Consider the following 24049-nt stretch of genomic DNA (forward strand, 5'->3'; position numbering starts at 1 on the left):
TCTTATTTCTTTGTGTGTGTGTGTGTGTGTGTGTGTGTTTGTTGTGGACATACCGCGTGTTTTCACCACGCTCGTGAATTATTTCCCACCTGTTGGTGAAGAGCGAAAGTGGCCGGTTGCGCTTCCCCACCCATCATAAGAACATAGTTCCGGGTTCTTCTCAGCCGAGAGCTGCTCGCTGCCGTCGCTCTTCTCTATTCGCCACGCTCATAAGGAAGGATCATGTCGCTTTTAATGGAAAATCAGTTCGGTGAACTGCCCCCTGACAAGGCGATCGACACGAAGACATTCCTGGACACTGTCTCTCATATCCCTGCGTTTTTTGGTGAGTGCAACTCCATCTGAAGTCATACAAAAACACGTAAGGTGACTTTGCGAGTTCCCTCGCGTCGCTACGGTGTCAGCCTTCGTACTTGGCTGACTTGTTTTTATTTAACTACCTCGTCTGACCACCTGAGCTTGGTTTCCACATCGGGACGTGGTTATTTCACTTCAGAAATTGAGGTGTCGGGTCACGGGGACCATGTCAACCAGCTGCGACCGTTTCGCCTATAGAGGAACTCTTTGTTGACTCTGTGAACAGAGCACACATTGCCCTCATTGTGACTTAACTAAAACTGTGCATTCACGGCATTTTTTTTAGCCCTCTTTGTACACAGCTGATTGGCATTCATCCCGTCCTCTGAGCCGGGGATATGTCAACTCATTCATATTTTATTTGCCCTGCTCTCAAATGTCTCGTTTCTTTTTCAGACTGCTTGGGATCAAAAGTGTTTACAATCATCAAATCAGACATTAACGGCAATATAACGGTAAGATGCAGGCGGGCATTTCTATTTGTGTTACTGTAAGGGATTTAAATTAGAGACAGGTGCAGCTCCGACATGCAAACTGAACTCAAATGTGCATTTTCAGAAAATTAGAGCGGTATATGTCACTAATCCCGCAAAGTACACCACCCTGGAGGACATCCTGGTGGCAGAGCGAGAAGCCCATGGAGCAGAGTGGCCTAAAGTTGGAGCAACGTTAGCTCTGATGTGGCTGAAGAGGTAAGGACCTCCTGAACTCAGAGTTGTGTCATACTGTCTGTTCAACTTTAGTCTAGTGAAATGAATGCCTTTATATACTCCGTTTCTCCTGCAGGGGTCTCCGTTTCATCCAGATTCTGCTCCAGAGTTTGGCAGACGGGGACAGAGATGAGAACAACCCCAACCTCATTCGGGTTAATATCACCAAAGCCTATGAGCAGGCACTGAAGCGATACCACGGCTGGATTGTTCAAAAGATTTTCAATGTGAGTAACATGTGGAAGAAATTCACTGTTTCTTGTTGTGACACAACACAGAGACCGCCCCAACCGCACCCACACAGATAAAAATCGAGAACCGGTTTCAGATTGTGCAGTCCACTGGAATCGCCTCATGCTGGCGTGTTTTTCTCTACACTGCATAAAAATGCTTTCAGAATCATTACAACTGAGTTTCACTTTGAAGCGTTGTAACATTAGGTGCCTCACCTTATGAGGCTGCACAGCATTTTTATCTCTTGAACCCATCCCTATGTTGTAGTCCCACATTTTGCAAGTGTCCCAAATCTTGCCGCCTGCACTACATCCAAGAGGGAAAAATTGCAGTTGAGCTGTGGAGGTGATGGAACCTACCACAAAAAAAAGGAAATGCAGTTGGGGAAACTACTTATAACAGATGATGTGAGCAACTATGAGAATATGGCTGAAGTCTCATGTAACATTTTTTAACTTACTGGTATAAGAAGGGATGTCAAACTCAGTCTACATTGTGGGCCACATACAGCCCTTTGTGATTTACATGCTTAATCCATGAGATGTTTTGATATAAGGGAAAAGAAGAACAATTTCAATAGGAAGTCTCAATTTTTCTACATGATGGAGAATTGCTGCTGTAGTACATGACAGAAGTCTGTCAGCATGACTCCCCGGGCTCAAATTGTATTAAATAAATGTGTAAAATTACAGAAAAAGTTCAGTTAGCTCATTGCCCAGACTGCTCTGTAATTATAAAACTGAGAATTGACAGAAAATTACCTCGTTTTGTTTTCGTTTTTATTGTAGACCCACTGTAAAATCATACATTTCCATAGTAGATAGTGTAACCTTCTGTCATTTCATTGTATCTATTACTTATTTACTTTTGCATAACATGAATGGCCATGGGAGAGGTCTTTATCATTAGGAAAATCTGTCAAACTGAGTTAAAGTTTAAACTATATGCCCTAATTTATATTTCCAAAGCTGTCCAATGTGTCTTTATTCACAAGCAGTCTCTAAACTGGGTGGGATCGTACGTTTGTTTTAACAAAATCTCTCAGTTTTTTAAATTATAAAGAATTGAAATATCCATCCGCAAAGCTTTTGGAGCGTACACTGAAAGAAATAAATGCATAATTTTAAAAAAGCACTGACAGGTGGTGAATCGGACTTTGCACTGCAATAAAAAAAAAAAAGACTTTGGGTAATTTCTGACCTCCATGCCTCATGTTTGACACCCCTGGTATAGGTGATACAGTATAAGTACAGGGAATACGAGTATGCAAATATTAGATCAACTTTCCACTTCTTTAACCTCCTTTGTCTTTTTATTGCATGTACTTTGCAAGGCAGTTAAGAAAGTGGGATTCAAAGAAAATACAGCTGTTGCCAAACCTGTAACCTACAAACCTTTGAGTGTTTATTTAGTTTGGCAATGTCAAAATGTGTGTAATGTGTCCCGCACAAACAGTCTTTGCGCACATATCGTTGTTACACTCTGGTCACCTTACTTGCTGCCCCCCTTTTTCTTCTCTGTGCTGTTCTCACATTGTGTTGAGATTCAGATAAAATGGGTGCATAGGTCTATTCTTCTACACAGAAAATTGATTAGGGATCAATAAAGGATAAACAAAGAGACTCATAAGAAGGCTCAATAATGGCATGTGTACCAACATAATCTTATCAATATTGTCTCCTAAGGCTTTTGGTCCTGGGTTAATAGATTACATCGAAAGACAATCCACAGCAAAACACTTTCATTACATGCTAAATAATGTCGCATACATACCCCGTATATGTATATATATATGTGTGTGTGTGTGTGTGTGTGTGTGTGTGTGTGTGTGTGCGTGCATCTAGCTATATATACGTATTTAAAATATACGTGTATATCTTCATTATAGTTGTCATTAAAATCCATTTAACCTTTCAGTAAAACCAGCTTCTCCATCTTTTTTTGTTTTTGTTTCGTAGGCTGCGTTACTTGCAGCTCCCTACAGATCAAACTTTCTGAAGGCTCTGTCGAAAGGAGAGGAAGTGAAAGAGGAGGACTGTCTGGCAAACTTGCGTCAGTTCCTGGTTAATTACACAGCCACTATAGATGCCATCTACGAGATGTACACAAATCTAAACGCCGAGCTGAACTACACCGTTTGATGTCCCGGCACATGGCTGGACCAGACGCGCAGGAGTGTCCTGCATCACTCTCAGGTTTCACAGACGTCCAGTTGTTTTTATTAGGACTGTTTTTTTTTGTGTCCCTCCTTGGGTTGTATTTATTACTTTGATGATGCAGTAATCATTGCTAGCACTGTGAATTTGCTCTCGAGATGATGCCTTAATAAAATGCATTTTAAAGTCTTTTTTTTTTGTTTGTTTGTTTGTTTGTTGTTGTTATTTTATTTCAGCTTACTACTGCAGCTTTTTATCTTAATTTTTGGGTGGGTTACTGCTTTAACAGACTTCTTCACCTTTAACTTTAGTTCCCATTCGTGTCTTACATTCAAATGTTCTCCACCTGCATCCATGAGCCTGGGAAATTATATATTTTACGATCTCGTATTATTAGGTTTTTAAATTTCCGGATTTCAGAGTGCCTTGGTGTCACTGAATGAATGTTTTGAAAATATTAAATATAATAAAATATTAAATATATATATTCTCATCTAAAAGTTCACCTGTGAAGAAAAGCTAGTAGAAGTGTTTTTCTTTTTAAATCCCTCTAAGGGCATTTACCTCTGGAGTTTGTGCTGTTATTGTTCAGCAGTAGGGTGTGACATGTGTAAGCTTTGTTTGCATTGTTGTGTGACCTGTTTAGTTCAAATTATGTGTCACCTGCTTTAAAACTTTTTTTTTTTAATGTCTGAAGCTGTTTTTCATTTTATGTCATACAGCTAAGTCATGGTAATGTGTACGTTGACTCATTATTTATTCATCAGAGGCGTGTTTTCTAACTGAATACTTTATATGGTGTTTGTTTCAGAAGAATCATCTGTGATCATGTTTCTTAAAACTGACTCAAAATTAAATTCAGTTCCCGAATCTTACACTAGGTGGCGATATCTGCTTGCTTTTCCCCTCTCCTTGAGCGTGGTTGTGTACAACTACAGCATGCAAAATTGATTAAAAAAATGGTTAAATGCTGCATGCAATAAAGCCGTAGTTTGGGAAAACGGCTTTGTGAAAGAGCTCTTAGTGGTTTTAAAGCTGACTTTTAGTCAATTTAGTTTTTTTTATACAGAAGTAAATCAGAGAGGATTCACTTCCTCGTGCATCCCAATCCTCCAAATCAACCATCCTCTTCCTCTCCTTAGTCTAACTTATCTGAAGTGTTTCCCAGAGGCCAGAGTGGCTCTGGTTCCTCTCCCAGAGGAGCCCAGCCTGAGTTAATCGTCTCCGAGCGAGAGAAGCATGTCTGTAATCCTGTCGGTTTATCAGCAGCACTGCCTGATAGGATGGAAAAGCTCCAAGTAAAGACAGGACACAACAGACTAAAGACCGGAAATAATTTATGACAGCGATTCAATGACAAAGCCACTGACCTTTTACCGCTGACATATTTGTTATGCGCAATGAGGTCATCATTTGAATACTGCAGTTTTATTCCTAACAGGGCGTCTAATGTCATTATTCACACCATCTAGGTTATTTGTTTTATAATGGCCTGCTTAAAGTGGCTGTGCATTTCGTGTGTGGATCGCAGCTAGAAGCGTCCAATTTAGGAGGACAAATGAACCAAAATAAGGAGCGCAGGCAGGCACATCATCGAACATTAGCAATTCAATAGCTGGGGGAACGGCCAGCCTATTTCTCAATAATGTGAACAACAATATTCACGTGAATATGTCTTCAAGGAAGCATGTATTTTTCATATCAAAATGTAATATCTGCAGGAATAGGCCTGCGCATTTTCACTTACGTATTTTGAAGTATTCATTGGCTTCTGCCTCAAGCATGAGCCATCCATCTGGACTAACATCATTCAGTGATAACAAAATTAGCGCTTTCGGCTTGCATCATTTATAAAGGAGCCAGTCCAATCTTTTCCAGCTAAGGATTGACTTACATCATATAATAAAACTGAAATCTTTGGGTGAAAAGATGGATCTTAATGGAACGAGGAAAAAAAAATAAAATAAAATAAGAAGAGAGCGACTCGCCTTGTGCTTAAGCTTTAAATCCCTTTGCAATAAAGCCAGAAAAAAAATCTCGTCTTCCTACAACTGCTTTATCATTCATGAATATAATAAAGACTGCAAGTTTGCCAGATAATGGCTATTAATAGGTAATAAGACAGTACTCGCTGGGTTTAGAAAATTTAATTTACTTGACAATCCTTATTAAGAAGAAGCAAAAAAGGGTGAAGGATTAGGGTCGTACATTGCAAAATGTAGTTATTTCATCAACATAATTCATGGAGAGCGCTCACATATTCATATATAATAATTGCACTTTATAAGAGAGACAGTTTGCCATATAAATCAAGAGGGAGGGGGGCGGGGACATAAATAAATTGGATTACAGAACCAGTGCAGACACACAAAGAACTACTCAGTCACACATCTCAAACCATCGGAGATAATATAGCCCTACAAAGAAGACACTGTAAATGATTCAGGCAGCCTGCTCATCTACGCAGCACTTCCGTTATACACATGGCGTCGTGAGAACAGTGTCGGGACTTTATGCCATTCAAGGAAAAATGTTCACACAAGCTTTTGAAATTCAAAAACAGTTTAAAAAAATACAACCAAGGGCATATCTTGCTTGGCCTGAATGCCACAGTGTTGATTTGGATATGCAACAGTCCTTAAAAGCCGAGCTGAGCGTGACTAGGTTAAATCAGTATAGGTGTTTAAATTACACAAGTTTGTCTGTGACTGTAACAAAAAAAAGTATGTTGGTTAGATGTATATATATGTTCACATTTGAACGGTGAAAGTATTTCCCTATGCAGCATCTAGGAGAGTTGCATCGTACTGAGAAAGCTGGGGCAGTGCGTATGTCCGTTAAAGGAAAGCCTGGAGAAGGAAACCAAAACAAAAATCCACGAGAAATCAACAGACAAGAAGAAAGGTTGGTTAAAAGTGATTTTTGAGGAGAATTCTTGCTCTCAAATAACTGATAAGAAAAAAAACCCATAAAACAAATACAGTATATTCACAAAAAGGCTTACCAGAGATCATTAACCGGATTCAAGTAAAAGTTTTCAGAAGGTTACCGATGATTATGTCATGTAAAAATGCAAATAAGTGCTCGGCATCACGTGAACGACAGTAATCATGTCCAATGGCCATTTAAAGATATAAAAATACAACGTGGAAAGTCCATAGAATAAACCTGTATTTTAAAGTCATGATTATCATTTACCTTTTTTTCTTTTCCAGGCTTGTGAGACAAAGCCGTCTACAAATAAAGTACATGCACAAACTAAAAGGCATGTCTCTCACTCACAGACACCTCTGCGGTCTATAAAAGGTTTGTCGCTTCCCTGTCCTTCCGTCTTATCTGTAGACGGGGAGCTGGATGTGGGCTTGCTGTTGGTGCTCCATGAGCGGAGGCATCCCCATGGCTTCGTACCCACGGCCCAGCATGCGCTCTTTGATGCAGGGAGGGTGGATCTCACTGATGAGGCACTCCAGAGACTGCAGGCTGCTGCTAAGCACTGCAGCGTGGCACAGGCTAGAACTAGACAGCCCACAACAGAGGTTTTGGTCTGTGCTGTAGGCCTGGGTATGAGGAGGGGGAGGGGGAAGAGGAAGAGGAGGGTGAAGCTGTGCCTGGTGATGTTGTGGGTTGTGGTGGTTGTGAAGATGGGGATGAGGATGGGAGAGACCCACATCTCTAGGCCTGGCTGCACATGTACCCGTTGTCAGCACCTGATAGGGATAACAGTCACTGTTAGGGGTAGCCACGACGCTGTCCCACAGAGGAGCGAAGTACTGTCCGACAGACACCTCCCCTTGTACGCTGGCGCTGACTCGCTCCTGCCCGACGCCCACTCTGCCAGGATGCAGCCTATACGGCAGCTGCGAGGAGCGGGCCAAAGGGAGGCAGGTTTCAGGAGAATGGCCCACCCTAGCCTCTGCTGCTCTGTGGCCCTGAGCACTACTACTCACACCGTACATCCTCACTGCTCCCTGCTGATAGGGCTGCTGCTGTTGCATTTGAGCTTTGTGCTGCCACACAGTGTAGTCTCCTTTGTCCAAGTATCCAGCTTTGGCTCTGTCTGCGCTCTGTGTCGGTAGCACCGCTCCCGCGAAAGCCAGACTGCTCTGGGGAGGCACTCCCAGGACAAAGTCTGAGTCTGAATGTGCCACCGCAGCCACGGCCTGCAGCGAGGGGCTGGCTCGGGCCTCTCCCCCCAGCTGCGGCGCCTGGCTGTGAGGAACTCTGCTCATCTGCCTCATCAAGCTTTGAACCTCTGCCAGCTCAGACTGGGGGGGCAGGCTCTGATCTCCAGAGGCTATTCCAACGCTAGAACAAAGTGTCTCGATCGGTGCATCGGGGGGCTTGCATGAGTTTACGCGATAGGCCTTATGCCCGTTTCTGACGGTGTAGCCATTATTCAGAGGATTATTATATGGTGCCACAGAAGCCTGGCTGTTTACATGTTTAGTCCTTCTGCCCTCTGAGGTTTTCACCACACCTTTGACCACCACAGAGGCTTTGACAATGGCCAACAAGCCTTGGTAGCCTCCCGAGTACGGATGCGAATAGGGGCTGTAGCGTTGACCAGTGGTGTCCAAGCCGTTTACTGTTTTGCTGAGCTGTTTGTGTTGCGGCACCCGCACATCCGACGGGAAGATTTTGATGGACAGGGGGCTGTTGGCAGTTTTCTGCGCAAAAGCATCCAACTCTGCAGGAGAAGGGTACCGAGAAATCATGGAGGACGGCTCCCCTGAGAAGAAAGCAGAAGACAGAAACGCTGATTAGCTCAGAAAATGAGCCCCTTGTGTCTTTCCTTTTTTCTTCTATTCCCTCTTAAAATCTCAAACTGGTTTTATTACACACCTCCGGGATTTTTTTAAACTTAGGCTCAGTTTAACTCAGAATTAGTTTATCCTGGGAAAAGAAGAAACAGGAAAAAGCAAAGGGTCTAATTCACAGTAGTACAAAATCTATAAAAACAGCAGCTAGCACTAAATGCAGGGTGATCCTGGTATAGTAAACTCTGACAAATAAGCAACACCTTTTTTTAATTGTTGCTTTTTAAACATTTGATCAAAATGAATGTTGGTAATTGGAGCACACCTTAGCAGAAGCAGAAGCCTCATCTAATAAAGAGTACCTAAGCAATTTACCAACATAATTACTCAAGTATCACCATGTCCTGCCCGTGAAATGCCGTTCCACTTTATGGCTCAGTAAACTTGGACCTAATCTATGCAAAAGCCTGCAGCCTAAACTGTGAAGGAAAACTTGACGCAGATGGACAAAGAAAAAAATCGTCGAGGGCACCGATGATTGAATTGTGTGCGGGAAAGCAGACGGGACAAACTAAGATTGGATTTAAACACTATTATTCAGGCAATTTCATGGCTGCTTAACTCCTAGTGACTAAGGTGGGGAAAAGGCACCCCATTTAAAAACAATAAATCACCGTGTAGAAATTACCGCCACCTTTCGGAGTGACACTTTTATGGAATTTCTGACATAAAAAGAAAAGCTGCTGAAATTAACCCAGATCGCAGCGTAAGTCAGAGGAAATCACAGCAGGCAAAAGAACAAAGCTGTAATCTGCAATAAAGAGTGAAAGGGGAAAAAAAAACAAAAAAAAACCCTGAACAAAAAAAACAAAAAACAAAACACTTCATTTCATTTTCAATAACAAATCCAATTCCAGCTATGCAGGGGAGCGCTCGCTCGTCGTTCCCATTTGAAATTGATTTGGGAGTTCATTTCATTTCAGGCCTACAGTGAGCCTCCCGACTGTGAAAATGAGTCAATCTACAAGATCCATCTCATGAAAGAAATAAATTGGGTGTTTAAAATGGAGGAAAGAGGCAAGGTGGAGTGTTCAATCCATCCAACAATCTCCCAGCGGAGCAGAAGGAGCAGGCACCACGGTGCCAGGAGCATGAATGAATTCTGGGGAGAAATAAAACAAAAGCAAAAACACTGCTTATTATGTATCGCGGTGCAGCGCTGCTATAGAAAACAATGACAGCTGGGATGTTGGAGAGGTGTTTGTATTGTATACAACATCAAGATGGGAGCTATGCCTTCTCTGGTTTCCCATAATACTGCTCACGGAGGGGGGGGGGGAGAATTGGGGGGGGTATCAAGGAAAAACCAGCTGCAATAACAATTTCTGGCAAACGAATAAAAAAATAAGATAAATATTCATGACTACAAAGCATAAGAAGAGGATCATATCCACCTGAAAGGAGCTTTAGATGATTAGATGCGATGACACATTTAAAAGCGTAATAACCACTTGCATCACCACAGCACAAAAATCAGCACCCCCCCACCCCTCTTTTTTTGTTCCCTGCCTTTGATAACGGCGCTCAGTTAAGCAAAGATGGATGATTTAGCAAAACAAATCAAAGACAGACATTTTAGCCGTTTCTGGTTGAGTAAAATGTCAGTGCTAAGCCCCAGCATGCTGTGATTGGCTTGCTGTTCCACAAACACTTCAAACACTCTGAATGCTAACACGTCTTCACGGGGTGTCTGATATTGTTAGTCCAGAGATTACAGCCCTGTCAGAGCTATGGAGACACAACACAGCTGCACTTCCCACTGCGGCTGCCTTAACGTTGCCACTATGGAAACCCTAATTTGCAAATAGGCACTCTGCATTCACATATTTATCATCTGAGGACCACTACTGTGTGACACGGGCATAAAAAAGGATCAGTTTAGATTTCAACAAACGAAACAAAAAAAACCCCAACCGCTGGATAATGTGAAGTTACAAGTGTGATCAAAAACAGCATGAGTGGCATTAAATTTGCTCGAAATTACAACCACAGGTACTTGTTTCAGTCTTGAAGGCTTTACCTCCAGTCGGCAGCGTTTGATGGCAGTGAAGTGAGCACCACGCGGGTTGGCTTCCCCCAAAGCGTGTGTTAGCTGTAATGAAAGTAATGCAGTAACTCTTTCCTCGCAAAACACATAAGCTTTCCTGCGAGCACACCCAAACCAAATTAAAAAGTGCAGTTCATCAGTTGCAGTGTGAAAGCTGACGTTTTCTCTCCAGTTGCCAATTAGACAATAGCCTACTGTGCCGGCTGCCACCTTATTCAAATACTCAACATATGCATATTATTAGAGTGAAAACCGTTGGCCTGCAGAAAGCGCTGCCTCCACTGCGATCCGCAGGTAGGAAAAGGTCATTCGCACACTCCGAGATTAGGTTTGAACTTTACTGTGAAAAGTTACAAGGCAAAGCAGACTGTGTACCTCGCAGTACGTGCTCCTTTCCTCCTTTAGTTTGAAAACAAGCAAACAAAAGTAAAAATATAAAGTGAAATACAATAAAAAGCCGGCTTTTAATTCCAATTTATTTGCTTCCAGTGTTAAGCCACAGGGATTGTATTCAGAGCATTTCAACTGCAGCACATGAGCATACGAGGCAGGAAAACCTCATTATTTTCATTCTGCAGATAAGAATGTGTGAGATAAAACTGCTGCACACTTTTAACCCAACAATGAGTTCATCTACTCTAATCTTTCCCTGCTGCAATTATGGGATCATGCACGCTGATCTTACAGTAAGTTTGTATTAATGCAGGCTTATATTTTTAGCACATTCATTGTCAGTTTTTACACTATAAGCAATATTATACAGGCGTGTACTGTAGGACGACTGGAGCCATTTTCCCACATGAACTCTGAGTGTCGCTAGGGTCAAGTCGGTACACTGTGTGCCACTGCCCTTTATCACATATAGCACACAGCAGGGGACAGTCTCCTTCAGACAGGCTCAGTACTGGAAACTGTCAGCTTGGATTAAGTGAGAGTGACACACATAATGATCGCTCTCTTGCTGTGAAATCAGTGGACAGCTACATGCACTTTTTACAGGTTAAAGGGCGTCTAACGCTCTAAAGCTCCAACAGATAATGCCATGAGTCCAGATCATGTCGATAAACAGCTTGAAAGTTAAGCATACATTGTCATTCACAGCTTATTTGAGTGGATCCAGTGTGGAGGGGTGGGGTTCATTTCTCAAGACGTCAATCTAATAGGTCACAAGGCTTTTAAGATAGGAAGAGATCAGATAGCACTGAAAAGGATATGAAGCAGAAGCATCTGAGAAGAAAACAGTTTTCCCTTGAAGTGGGCGCTCAGTGAGGGTGACAACCACTGCTCAGCTGTGAAGGATTATGAGCAAAAGAGGATTCAAAATGAGGCCGGGGGGGGGGCTTGTCTATTTAATTTGAAACCAGATTTTTAAAAAGCGGGGTTTAAAACCATCTCTTTACCTTTTTCCTCCAAAGTGTACATCGCTTTACTGTGAAAAGGCACTGTATCCACACAATTAAATTCAGTGGTATAAAATAAAGACACGAAGTGAAAACAAATACGAGGCTGTTCGCATGACAACAAGGAAATGGCAGCTATGTGCTGTGAGGTAAGGCATGGCAGAGAGATAATTAGCAGTCTGACCTTAAGCACTTAATCACCCTGAACCTGCAGACAGCACGCTGTTTCTCTCCTCAGCCCTGACAGCGAGCAGCAGCAGAAGTAGAAGCAGCTCAGAAAATACCATCAGCCACTTTTCCGCAAGCAGCTTTGACCAAAGCCATCACGCAGTGCTTAAACAAGCTTTGACCTTTTAGCATTTCCACCGCTTGCTTTTTAGACGGGACTGATTGAATTTAGCTTGTTTGTATGAGGCACGCTGGACTGTGATGTGTGGTGCTGCTAAAAACCATGATGATACATTTAGTGGCTCCTCCGGTCGGGTTTTGGCGTTTTCTTTTGGTTGAAAGGGGTTCGACACATTTAACATGCCAGTTTCAATGGGTGCTGTTATGGCACCCGTTGAAACTGGCACACTTTCACAGGAAACAACTAATCCTGATTTCCTGCTTCCACGCAGGGGACGTGCTTGGAAAGAAAGAGCTCAGGGTGAGGGGCAATCATAGACGCTCAATCACCACTACGCCTGATTGTGCGAGTGTGTGTGTGTGTGTTTGCGGCTTCAGGACGGAGATTTCATTAATATTAGCATAAAAATAATCTGGAGGGATAAACCATTTTTAATCATACAGTGGTATGTCGATGTATACATACATATGGGTCTTTCATAACCTTTTTCCACCCACACGCAATCCCACTCGACGCTTTCTGCCACTTTAAAACGGGCTAATCTTTTTCCCGTGGTCACACTTGAAGCCATTTCCCCCAGATTAGAGCAGGGACCTCATTGTTTTGGAGCACTTTGAGTTAATCACTAATTTATGGGCAAAACAAGCCCCAGAGGCAGGGCTGAAACAGGAGTTGGACAGGCTCATTGAGTTTCCAAAACCACGGCTTCCAACCATTTCATACCCAGAGGGAGAACATAAGGAAACAATTACAATGGTTGCTAGATACGATTCCCAAATGAGATAAAACTAAAAAAAAAATAAATAAATTCCATTTCATTGTTATTATCCATACATGTTGGCAGAACTGCCAGACCAAAAAAACAAAACAAAAAACCCCCCACAGGCCTTTGATGTTAGGCTAAAGACTTATCTTGAACACTTTTGTGTGATAACATGTTTACGAGTGTCAAATCCTCAGCAGGAACATGGCACTGAGAACTGGCAGTTAATTACAGAACAGCGCTTCTCAGCAGGCATAAATACTTGTTTACCACACCAATAATCCTGATATTTAAAATACCTTAATAACTAGGGACGACGCTCAGAAATTCAAGAACGCTTTTAAAAGCCATCCCTCTGTTACCATGACAACCTCCTCCGTGCACTCACTTGGCCCAGTAAGTCCAGTCATTAGAACCATGTAATTAATTGCTCCTGCCTTCATTCATCTGTTTAAGACGAGCCTCTGCAATCGACTATCTGCCTGTTAGAGCGAACGGCTAGCCTAGCAGCTGCGAGGCCACAAACGGAAGATAGATTCATGGCTTTTATTTGTTTTTTGGTATTTTATTTTACATTATTTACATGATTAGAACCCAATTATATCCTGGTGTGATTGATTATTTCAGTTAATTCCCAGCTTCCAATTTTATTATAAAGCAGACCTACGCTATGCTTTTATTGTGACTCAGAGAAGCTGCGTGATTCAAAGTTCAAGAAAACTCATTTGTCTTGTGTCTCCATTCATCTTCTGTGTATAAGCAGTAATAATATCAGTAATATAGTACTGTACCGAAGTCTTGATTCACCCCTCGTGTTTTTATATTTCATAAAAGTGTTATTTTTCAAGGGAAATGTGAAATAAGTGCAACCGTTTATTAAAATACATTCAAACATGCTTGAAGGTCAGTAATACTCGGAATGACCACCTTTATTCTTCGGCACAGCCTGAACTCTCATAGTCGGCTTTCTTGTCATTTCTTTAAGCAGTCTTCGGGAATAGTTCTCCGGGCTTTTTGAAGGACGATCAAAGCTCTTCTTTGGATGTTAGTTTCCTTTTGTTCTGTTCTCTGTCAAGATGATCCTAGACTGCTTTTTTCCCCCTATCCTGGCATGCTTTTAGTAGCAAAGTGCCTTAAGATACAATTTAAAACTGGTTCTTTGCTAAGCTGTTTTTTGGGGGGTTTTGTAGACACAAGACTGGTTCTTCCTTTGATTTAGGCTCCTTTGTATGCTTAAATGATTCATAGGTAACTGTTAAGTGGCTTAACAGCATATAAAAACATCGCTCTGAAAATGGTCAGGTACAAGGACTGGACTGAAAATAACTGAGAAAACAGCCAATGTCTAAAGTAAAATTTTGAAAGGCCTTCAGAAAGCCTGCAGAACTATTGCTGAACGCCGCATTAGCAAAATATAAAGAAATGAGAATTGGCTAAAGACTTTTGCACACTACTGTACCTCTTTAAGGATCCCCTCTCTAAAAGCCCATTTCCTTCTTATTGGCTTTTGCAAATAGAAGCCTATACTTTTCAATCTCAGGCTCTTGCTGTGCCTGAGATGAGCATATAAGGACATATGTACAGAGTCGACATCAATTCAACACAAGAGTAGAAACCCCCCCCATTTGAAACCAAGCATTTAGAGCAGCTGATGCCTTAGCTTTAGGTTCATAGTGATTATGTGCACTTTATTTTTTGAAACTGTGAATAATCAAAGCATACATAAGGAAATGCATAACAGATCAGCTTTACACACACTGACTGCACTCAGTTTAAAGCTGAAGTGATTAATAAAGAGGGCATTAAAAAGATACAAACAAACATTCACAATAAAGTTTTAAAGTTGTTCTAAAGTCACCAGCAGAGTTATTTCAGCTGCCCCCAGTTCAAGAAAAAAAAGACATCCCATTCATTTTCCCTACAGATAATCTTCGGGGACTCAAAGCTGGCTCACCTCTGCTGTAGTTAGAGTTGATTCACTGTCTCAAAAACTAACAACAGTGCAGAGACATTTTAACTCCAACTGCAATGGTGAAAGAGTTAAACGCTGCCTGTGATTTGCTTCTTCTTCTTCACAGCGATAGCGACTAAAGCTTTTATTGTAGTGTTTAAAGCCACTCGCCATGCCCAACAGAGCTTCAGATTTGAGTGCTAATTCTCTGCGCTTCACATCGCAGCGAGGCACAGGAAAACGCTGACACCGTATGCTCTTAAATCTCACTCACACTAACCTCTCTATTCACAGGCTTCTTTGGTAAACACAAAAATAAAAACACTCAGACACTCATTCGCCTCATTTTCACGAGCCTCGCTCTTTCCACGTCAGTGCTCCCTGGATGAAGGGTAGGTACTCACAGAACAGAGTAACCTCAGGGTTTAACACTTGGTTATGTGTGCTCGAGGAGGCTCTGGCCAAATACTTCCTTGCACCAGTGTCATTCCTCATTTGTTTCTATGCCGCTTGCCCGGCTTGGGCAAAGTTTCCCCCTCTCAAAGGCGGGCCGAGTGCAGGCCGGCAGCGTGGGAAAAAAGCATTTCCAGCTCCGGCTTTCAAGCTGAGATAACAGCGAACATCACAGCTCTCATTCACTCTCATCACATAATTCCTAACAGTCGTTTCTCAGAAATCTTTCACGTTGGTTTGCGTGGCCGGGAGCTCTAATGGCCCCGCACCTTCCATTTATCGATGGCTAAAAATGAAAATGGCTTTCAAAAGCACAGCAGTGGCTTAATACTGTCCCCTTTTAACTTGATCCAACGACTCATTTAACGAAGAAGCCCAGACCACACAGACTGAGCTCCCATCAGCAGTTTATTCCCTGTGGCTGTGCTTGAAATGTCAGGCTACAGCTGGAGGGTGCTGCACCACGCACAGTGCAGTGCATAAAACTGAAGGGGGGTAGAGGGGGGTGGGTGGAGGCCCTGCAGGTAAACAGGATGAGAAAATGCATCCCTGTTTCTGCCTGAGGCAAACCAGGCCCTTCTGTTCCAACATTTAGCAGACAAGCGCTCCACTGATTCCCAATTAATATTTAATAACAGAAAAGACAAAGGGGTATTTCACCTGGGGAAATGAGGGATGAGTAGATGGAGCTTAAGAGGGAATGAATTTTTAGCATTTCAGATTTGAATATGGTTGGATACACACTGCTTGGCTACAAGTAAATAAGGAAGACATATTAATTAACTGCGCAGTCTGTAACACCACAGATTTCACTTATTTTGGCTGATTGGAGCTTGTATTGTAACTGTATACAATGCACTTAATTGACATGCCCCCCCCCATCCTGTTAGTCTCATTTCACTTTTTTATGGTACTTTTAACTGCCTGGAGTTTGGTGACCTCATTAGACTCACAGCATGACTCTATAGAAGGTCAACCTGAGGAAATCTAATTATCAAAAATAAATGAGAACAAGACGCACGAGAATGCACAGGATCGTGCAAACAAAGAAAACTAGTAACATAATCAGTCAGATAAGCTAACCCTGACCCTTACTAGGAAACAACTGGGAAACACCTACTGGCCATTTAATTAGGTACACTTGCTAGTACTGTGTTGGACCCAGAAATGCCTTAACTCTTCAAGGCATAGGTTTAAGAAGGTGCTGGAAAGATTCCCAGAGATTTTGGTCCATATTGACATGACAGCATCACACAGTTTCTGCAGAAGTGTCTGGCTGCACGTCCATGGTGCAAATCTCCCATTCAGCCACATGCCAAATGTGCTCTACTGGATTCGGATCTGGTGACTGTGGATGCCATTTGAGTACTGTCAGCTTATTGTCAGTTCAAGAAACCAGTCTGAGATGATTTGATGCGTTATCCTGCTGGAGGCAACCATCAGAAAATGGGCAAACTGTGGTTATAAAGGGTTTGACATGGTCAGCAACAATACTCAGCTAGGCTGTGATGCTTAAACAATGCTCAGTTGGTAATCAGAGTGAAGTCCCCCCCTCTTTAAGTCAAACAAAAGTGGTGTCAAGCAGGGAACGGGGGGGCAACTTCACTCCAATCAGTGTGCCAAGAAAATACCGCCGACAACATTGCAGCACCACCAGCAGCCCGAACCACTGATACAAGCCATCCACCCATTCTTTCATGTTATTTACATTAGACTCTGCCCTTACCATCTGAATGTCACAGCAAAATCAAGACTCATCAGACCAGTGCAGTTTCTGTGCAGAACTGTAGGCTCAATTTCTTGTTTTTAATCAACAGAAGTGGTGTTTTGCTGCTGTAGCCTATCTGCTTCAAAGTTTCATGTGTTGTGCATTGAGAGATGCTCTTCTGTAAACCTTGGCTATTTTATTTATGGTTACCCTCCTGTCAGCTCGAAGCAGCCTGGCTGTTCTCCTCTGACCTCTGAGATCAACAAAATATATTTTCACCCAGAAAACTGCAGCACACCATTTAATTTCCTCTTCTGGACCATCCTCTGTAAACCCCAGAGATGGTTGTGTGGGAAAATCCCAGCAGATCAGCAGTTTCTGAAATACATCAGACCAACAACTATATATTAAAAGTCACTTATATCACCTTTCTACTTATTCTGATGCTCGGTTTGAACTTCAGCAGGTCATCGTGACAACGTCGCTGCAATGCAATTACCTGATTAGATTTTTGCAGTTGAACGGGTGTACCTAAGAAAGTGGGCGGGTAATGAGAAACAGACAACAGAGCAGAAGTAGGCTTTGCAGGTAGAACCAGGAACCAGTGGAAGCGAGTTGGACAACTACACAAAGAGCATGAAAGCAGAGTAACCTACATAAAGAAAATAATAATCATCTCATTTAATCAGTTAATTGAAAGAAATCTAATCATAAATTCCACTCCCAAAGATTCAACACTCAACCTTACAGCACATGCAGTGCAATCATTCAAAATGAAGGTCAAACAACACCCACACACGAAGCACCTTCTGCACAGTGTGAGCATCATTAGTAACCCTGTATGGGCGATTTGAGTCACTCTGTAATTTCACTTTGTCCACTCTGACCTGCATGCATTTGCACTGCATGAGCACGCTGATTACAAGCTTTTACAATTAGCAGACATTATCATCAAGTAGCCCATTACTTTAATTCAAAATGCTCCACAGTACCTGGAATCTCAGCGAGCGCTGCTGAAAACAACCACGTGTGATCTTTACGAGCACTTTGAGCCAACAAGGTCAAGTAGAACATGACTTTTTTTTTTTTTTTTTTACCCCCAGTGTGTCGTGAAAAACTGTATACTTTATGACAAAATGACTCACCTTTGTGGGTGCATGACTGCAGCGGTTGTACCGGCAGCAGCAATGGCGGCGGTGGAACATCGAGGCTTTTGGGTGTGCAGGCCAAATGCAGCGACGAGAAGTTTTGCCGTCTCTGGATACAGGCCAGCATGATAGTTCACTAGGGCTGCGCACAGCCTGGGTAAACCTGCTAGAAGAAGAAGAAAAAAAAGAAATCACACGATTTTACACTTTGGTTAACACTTAACACCTGACAGACAAAACCACACAGACATATCAGCAAGTTTTAGAGACTGTACAGTTAACTAAACGCTAACTCCCCTCTATCCACAATGAAAATGTTAATGTGGGGATGTTTAGCAGGTATACTAACATCCGCTAATTAAGGCATCAAAGTACAGTCAAGATCAGAAGGAATTCCATTAAAATAACCATCTACCATCAATATTTGATGGCAATCCATCTGGTAGATGTTTAGACTTCTCTGTTTGAATAACCACTGTTAACGTCACAGTCATTTTAGACTTTACAGGAGACTGAATCAGCCCGACGAAGACTCCAATCCAGCCAATTGGATGGCTCTGGAAAATGTGAAGGGTGGCATCAATTTTTAACTTTTAACTATATTTTCATAAGTTTTACAGCTTTTCCTACTAATACAAACCTTCCCAATGGCCATTCATAAGTATTAGATTTCTGTAATTTTACACATTTATTACATACAATTTAAGACTAAAGAGTTGTGCTGACAGATATCTTTCATTTACTCCAGCAGCATTTCTTTATCATGCAGAAGAACTGAGACGCACTGTTGAAATTGCACTAATTTTTCTTATATTAAAATATCTCAGGGATTAAATGTCTAGTTAAATTTCTGTACACCGACAGACGAGGGAGTTTCACTGGTCGGGCCAACAGAAGATCAGCCCGCGATGTAAAATAAGTCTGACGTCCCTGCTTTGGAGCACTGGTTCTCAAACTGTGGCGCACAGAGCCACTGGTGCCAGAGCCTTGAAGTCCAGGGTTAAATTATAAAGACAAATAACAAAACGAGTCTTTATTTAACTAAAATTCTACTTGGATTCTTTGCTGATTGATAAAAAGTGTGGCATGTGACCCTTTTTTCCAACCTCTGAAGCAAGGCATACCAGAAAAAGTTTGAGAACCACTGCTTTAGAGGGTTAAAGTCACATTCACCCAGAAGATGTGGAGAAATATCTGTAGTTAACTGAAAAATCAGACCTGCTGAGCATAAAGATTCAGCCTCTGACCACCAACAGCTATCTGTTCCAAAATTCAAGCTAATCTTCAAAATAGAAATATGTATTTTCTTAAAGCAGATGGCTGCCTTATTTGTGCCTGTGGAGCTAAATGTAATCACTGGGTTTCCTTCTCTAGGGAAGATGAACAGTTGTGTGTAGTTTCATGGCATCCCATCTATCAAATAGATGAGCTAATTATTCCTTCGATTATCCACAGTGATTTTTTTAACTTCAAATTATAAGCATCAGGCATTGCTGATGGAAGCAAACTGCAAAGCTTCCTCGTGGACATTAAAATCCAATAGGAGTGTTCTTTGTAAAGCGCAGATCTAAATTTCTGCAACCACTCGGATCCTTTTACCATATTAAAATTCAGCTGCCCCTCGATGAAATGCAGAGACTGTAAATTTAAGAAAGTAATATAATTTAATGATGACTCCATCTCCTTCCTCTGCTTAGTTGTTATGATGGCTCCTTCCCGTTATCAACCTTGCTTTCTGCCTGTTGTGATCGCAGATCATTTACAAACCCTCCTGTAGCCTCGGGCCGCGTGTTTCAATTTCTAACCGGCTCTGAGACCTTGGTTTCTTGTTCTATAAATTTATGACCGTATTGATCAGCAGAGAAAGCCAAAAGCAGCTCGCTCCCTAAAATAGGCTGCGCTGTTTGCAGTGTTAAGTACTGTCAGAGGAAATGAGAGCCTGTGTCTGAACAAGACTCGCCAAAGCCACAGCCACAGCTGTGCTGATTGAAGCAATCACTCTAAAAAGAGCGAGCTGCGCTTTGAGGAAATATTTCAGCGATAATCGCATTTGACATTCTGTTTGATTATCTGAAAGAGTCAGCAACTCTGAATGCCAGCGTTGCAAAACTAAGGAAAAAAGAAACCTCAGGCTATCGTGCACTACGTATATGTATTTGTATCAGGTAGCCCATCTCGAAGACAGACAGCTGCTGTCAGTTCAAAATGCCGTAGAACTATTGGTATTAATAGTTAATCAATCTGGTGATTACAAATTGAAACACTGTATTTTTCTTAGATGTGCAGTAGTCCCCAAAATGGCTACTACCAGCCTGCAGCTTGTAGCTTTCAGATTGCCCTTTTCTTTTTTTTTAGTTTTAAGGTTCTTCTGGATTTTTGTTTTGATTTCTGCCTCAGGGTCTGAAGGGCAGCTAAAGCAAGTCAACGGCATAACAGCATGTTCAGCAATGGGCTGCAGAAACATGATTACCTTCGCCTCAAAAGGAAGAAGACGGAGTGGATCTTATGTTACTCAGGTGCCAAAAAGAAAAAAAGATTCCCCCACTCCCTTCCTCCACTCAACATCTGTCCCTCGGTGACAAGCTCACTTCAAACTGCTCAGTGCAACCTGCCTCATCTGAACACACACATCTGAAGAGCTAAAAGCCTCGGTATGCCCGGATTCCATTTTGAAAATAATAGCAATTTCACAACAACCCCTCCATTACTACACATTTGTCAAGAGGGAGATACTAAAAAGGCAGAAGGAACACAAGAGAGAAAATGCATGTCTGGAGAAATCCCTTCACAAGCAGAAAATGAGACATGAATTTGGAATACCTTCCATTACTCCCATAATTTGCAGCTGGAAGAAAATGCATCAAGCAGGGCACTATATTTCAAAGAGAGGGCAGCCAGGACTTGACAAGAAAAGTTTCACTGAGAGCACAAACTTAAATCTTAAAAATAGTCTGATTATCCACAAAATAGAAGAGAAATTAAAGTAATGCCAGAATGCATGATATTATCTCAAGTCCTCAAGCAATTTCATCCTTTTTATACAGACATGGTTTTGCTCAATGAATCTTTTTTATGTTTTGCACTTTCTTATGATATATCATTTCTTTGCTTTTTGCTTCCAATGAGCGAGACTGGTATTTTTTATTTAAGTAGTCTTTAGGAATTGTTCTCCAGGCATTCTGGAGGTCTTTCAGTTTTTTTCTTTGGACACTGTCTGCTTTTTAGTCTTTGTTTCTGACCATTTGCAGAGTAACATTTCTTTCTTGTTCATTAAGCCACTTCAGAATGACCTTTGAATTATTCGAGCACAAAAAAAGCACTTAACTCAAAGGATGAACCAGTGTTGTTTTTACACATAACAGGCAACTTAGCAAAGATCCAATTTTAGACTCTTTTAGGTGCTTTCTTATTAGCAGCCTGTCACAACCCCTCCGACAGTATTTGTTTCCATTTCCTTAGTTGAATCTACAAAAATGCCAAAGATAACACATAAAATAAATAGTATTTTTGCATATCTAGAGCAAATGAACAGTATCTGAAAGTCATTAAGAAATAGGTAAAAGATCCTGCAAAGACCTGACACAGGACCTGAGAGATACATCTGACCCGACAGTTGATCCATCTACTGTTCACCGAAGCCTCATCAGAAATGTTCTCAGTGGAAGGATGGCTGTCAAGAAGCCATTCTTAAAGGGAAACAGGGAGAAACAGCTGAGGTGTGCCAAATTATGCAAGAAGTGGACTGAAAATCAGTGACATCAGATCTTATAGACTGATCTGTCCAAATTTGTAATTTTTAGTTTAAACTGACACTGGGGATGTCAGAAGAAATCTACAGCCCTCTGCAAAACATGGTGGAGGCTCTATCATGGTTCGGGCTGCATTTCAGCCACTGGGGCCGGAGATCTTGTCAAAACTGATGGAATTATGAACACAGAAAAGTACTTTGAAGTATTAATCCAACATCAGTACCATTTAGAAAGCATCTGATTGGCAACAGCTTCATTTTTAAGCAAAGAAAATGATCTCAAACACTGCCAATGCACTAAAAGCATACTGCATAGAAAAAAGCAGTGTGAAATCATCTTTACAGAGAACGCAACAAAAGGCAGCCAACAGCCAACAAGAGATATGAATGTCTTTCAAGAAGCCTGGAGAACTATTCCTTAAAGAAATGACAAGAAAGCTTGCCTAAGAGAGTTCAGGCTGTGTGAAGAATAAAGGAGGTCGTACTATTACATACATACTATTATATTGACTTTTAAGCTGTTTTTTCCTGCACGTATTTCCCATTTTCCTAGAAAAATATAAAGAAATGAGGTGTGAATCAAGCAATATGTGAGACACTCTGGTCCATAATCTACAGTATTTATGCATTCAGATATAAGCTACTCGAGCATTTAGGTCTTCTGACTCTCAGGCGACATCCGTGCAAGTGATAAGTAATGTCGTGTGGCCCACTGAGGACCTGACAGGGAGATAAAGGCCTTGTTTTTGCAGTCCATCTAACTGTCCCCCATGGTGCTCTGATAAGGATATGTTGGCGGACAAAGTCATTTTTCAAGCCTTTCCCCTTTGTCCCTGTCATACTGTAAAATGCTTCATATTATAATGTGACGTCTGTCAGCACAAGGCATTTTGGGAGATGATGAGGTCAGGTGAACAGCCATGAGGAAAGTAATGAAGAAACTTGGTTGTTTAATTTAACAGACAGTTTGCAGATGATTTAAACTGAATTATTAAGGCATCTTGTTATTCTTGAGATGACTACCATCAAAGCAGCACCATTTATATCCTGACAATGCGCCGATTATAAATGCATTCCCTGAGATAATAAGGTTTGGTATGCATGATAACCTAGACAATACTACTGCATTATAAAACACATAAAAAGGCTTATGTTCTTGCTTTACCTGTTTGGATGTATAAAGCAGCTGCACAAGAACATCCATCAAAGGAGGAAAAAGCCCTAAATTATACACAGGCTCAGACAAGAGCATCTGCCTGACCTTCTGGAGTCTTTTATGACTTTGCACAGCATTAAGGGTCAGAGCTGAGATAGAGGCAAATTGCACAAAGAGCCTCCTTCTCAACTAATGTCAAATGCACAAATACACCATGCATGCTGGCTCCATGCACACGCACACACTCACGCTGCCACATTTACACTCACACCTCCCTAACCGAACCATCTCAGCTACCGTTAGCAGTTCTCAGGATCCTCTGTAAATAATTAGATGATAATGAAAAAGACGAGCACCCTTTTCACTCTGCCAGTGGATTAGCACGGGTGCTATGCTAATACCTTTCCTTCTACTCAGAAACTGCAGGCGAGCAAAAGGCAAAGAGAGAGAACAAAAACCCAGAAAAGAAGGTTAAATGAGAATAAATAAATGACTAACAAAGAGCAATTAGTTATTACAAAAGAGAAAAGGCAGTGTCTCACTTTGAATAAAAATGACAGGGTCCATGAATAACAATCCACTTATTGTATAATTAATTGTATATTATGTATGGCTTTCAGAGGCACTGCAGGAACCTGTCTAAGTAATGGAGACCAGACAAACCTCACATAGAGACAGAATTAGACAGCAGTGTTGCTGCAGCTGCTGAATTCATCTCCATGCACACACACACACACACACACACACACACACACACACACACACACACACACACACACACACACACACACACACACACACACACACACACACACACACACACACACACACACAGATCATCCGTCCCCAATCCCTTCATACATTTTTAATAGAATCTATTACTTCTGGATTAGCCGATAAGAGCTGGCCTGGTTAAATTCTATAATAGTTTACATAATTGGTATCAGAATGGCATACAAAAGAGAGCCATACTTCTCTTTTCACATTTAGTGTAGAGAAAGCAAAAAAATATAAATAAATAAAGGAGAAAGGAAACAAAGGTTCATGTACGG

General features: G+C 41.6%; 2 protein-coding genes across 5 annotated transcripts in view; one reads left to right on the forward strand and one right to left on the reverse strand.

Annotated features, from left to right (window-relative positions):
* The first annotated feature begins 98 nt into the window (after positions 1-98).
* On the forward strand, positions 99-4332 carry LOC116322447 (glycolipid transfer protein-like). The gene is made up of 5 exons (XM_031742517.2): positions 99-325; positions 754-812; positions 916-1049; positions 1144-1294; positions 3260-4332. The coding sequence occupies exons 1-5, from the start codon at positions 223-225 to the stop codon at positions 3440-3442; spliced, it is 630 nt and encodes a 209-aa protein (XP_031598377.1). The 5' UTR covers positions 99-222; the 3' UTR covers positions 3443-4332.
* A 1263-nt stretch (positions 4333-5595) lies between these two features.
* LOC116322398 (protein FAM222A) overlaps positions 5596-24049 on the reverse strand; it is a 33955-nt gene continuing 15501 nt past the window's right edge. For 2 of the 4 annotated variants that reach the window (XM_039614334.1, XM_031742447.2), the window contains exons 2-3: positions 18091-18256; positions 5596-8186 (exon numbers count right to left, since the gene is read on the reverse strand). In XM_039614334.1, the coding sequence (XP_039470268.1) occupies positions 6790-8186; positions 18091-18220 (1527 nt within the window). In that variant the 5' untranslated portion in view covers positions 18221-18256 and the 3' untranslated portion in view covers positions 5596-6789. Of the gene's footprint in view, positions 8187-10294; positions 10495-18090; positions 18260-24049 lie in introns of those variants that run through there. The other 2 variants (XM_031742446.2, XM_039614335.1) reach the window with 2 other exon arrangements.

The sequence above is a fragment of the Oreochromis aureus genome, linkage group 7 (genome assembly GCF_013358895.1).
Source record: "Oreochromis aureus strain Israel breed Guangdong linkage group 7, ZZ_aureus, whole genome shotgun sequence".
NCBI classification, from domain to species: domain Eukaryota; kingdom Metazoa; phylum Chordata; class Actinopteri; order Cichliformes; family Cichlidae; genus Oreochromis; species Oreochromis aureus.

Excerpts from the sequence above, each read along its gene's own strand:
- LOC116322447 (XM_031742517.2), top strand. The coding sequence starts at position 223 with ATGTCGCTTTTAATGGAAAATCAGTTCGGTGAACTGCCCCCTGACAAG. Across the intron at positions 1,050-1,143 it reads GCTCTGATGTGGCTGAAGAG|GGGTCTCCGTTTCATCCAGA; the intron begins GTAAGGACCTCC and ends TTTCTCCTGCAG. Across the intron at positions 1,295-3,259 it reads TTGTTCAAAAGATTTTCAAT|GCTGCGTTACTTGCAGCTCC; the intron begins GTGAGTAACATG and ends TTTGTTTCGTAG.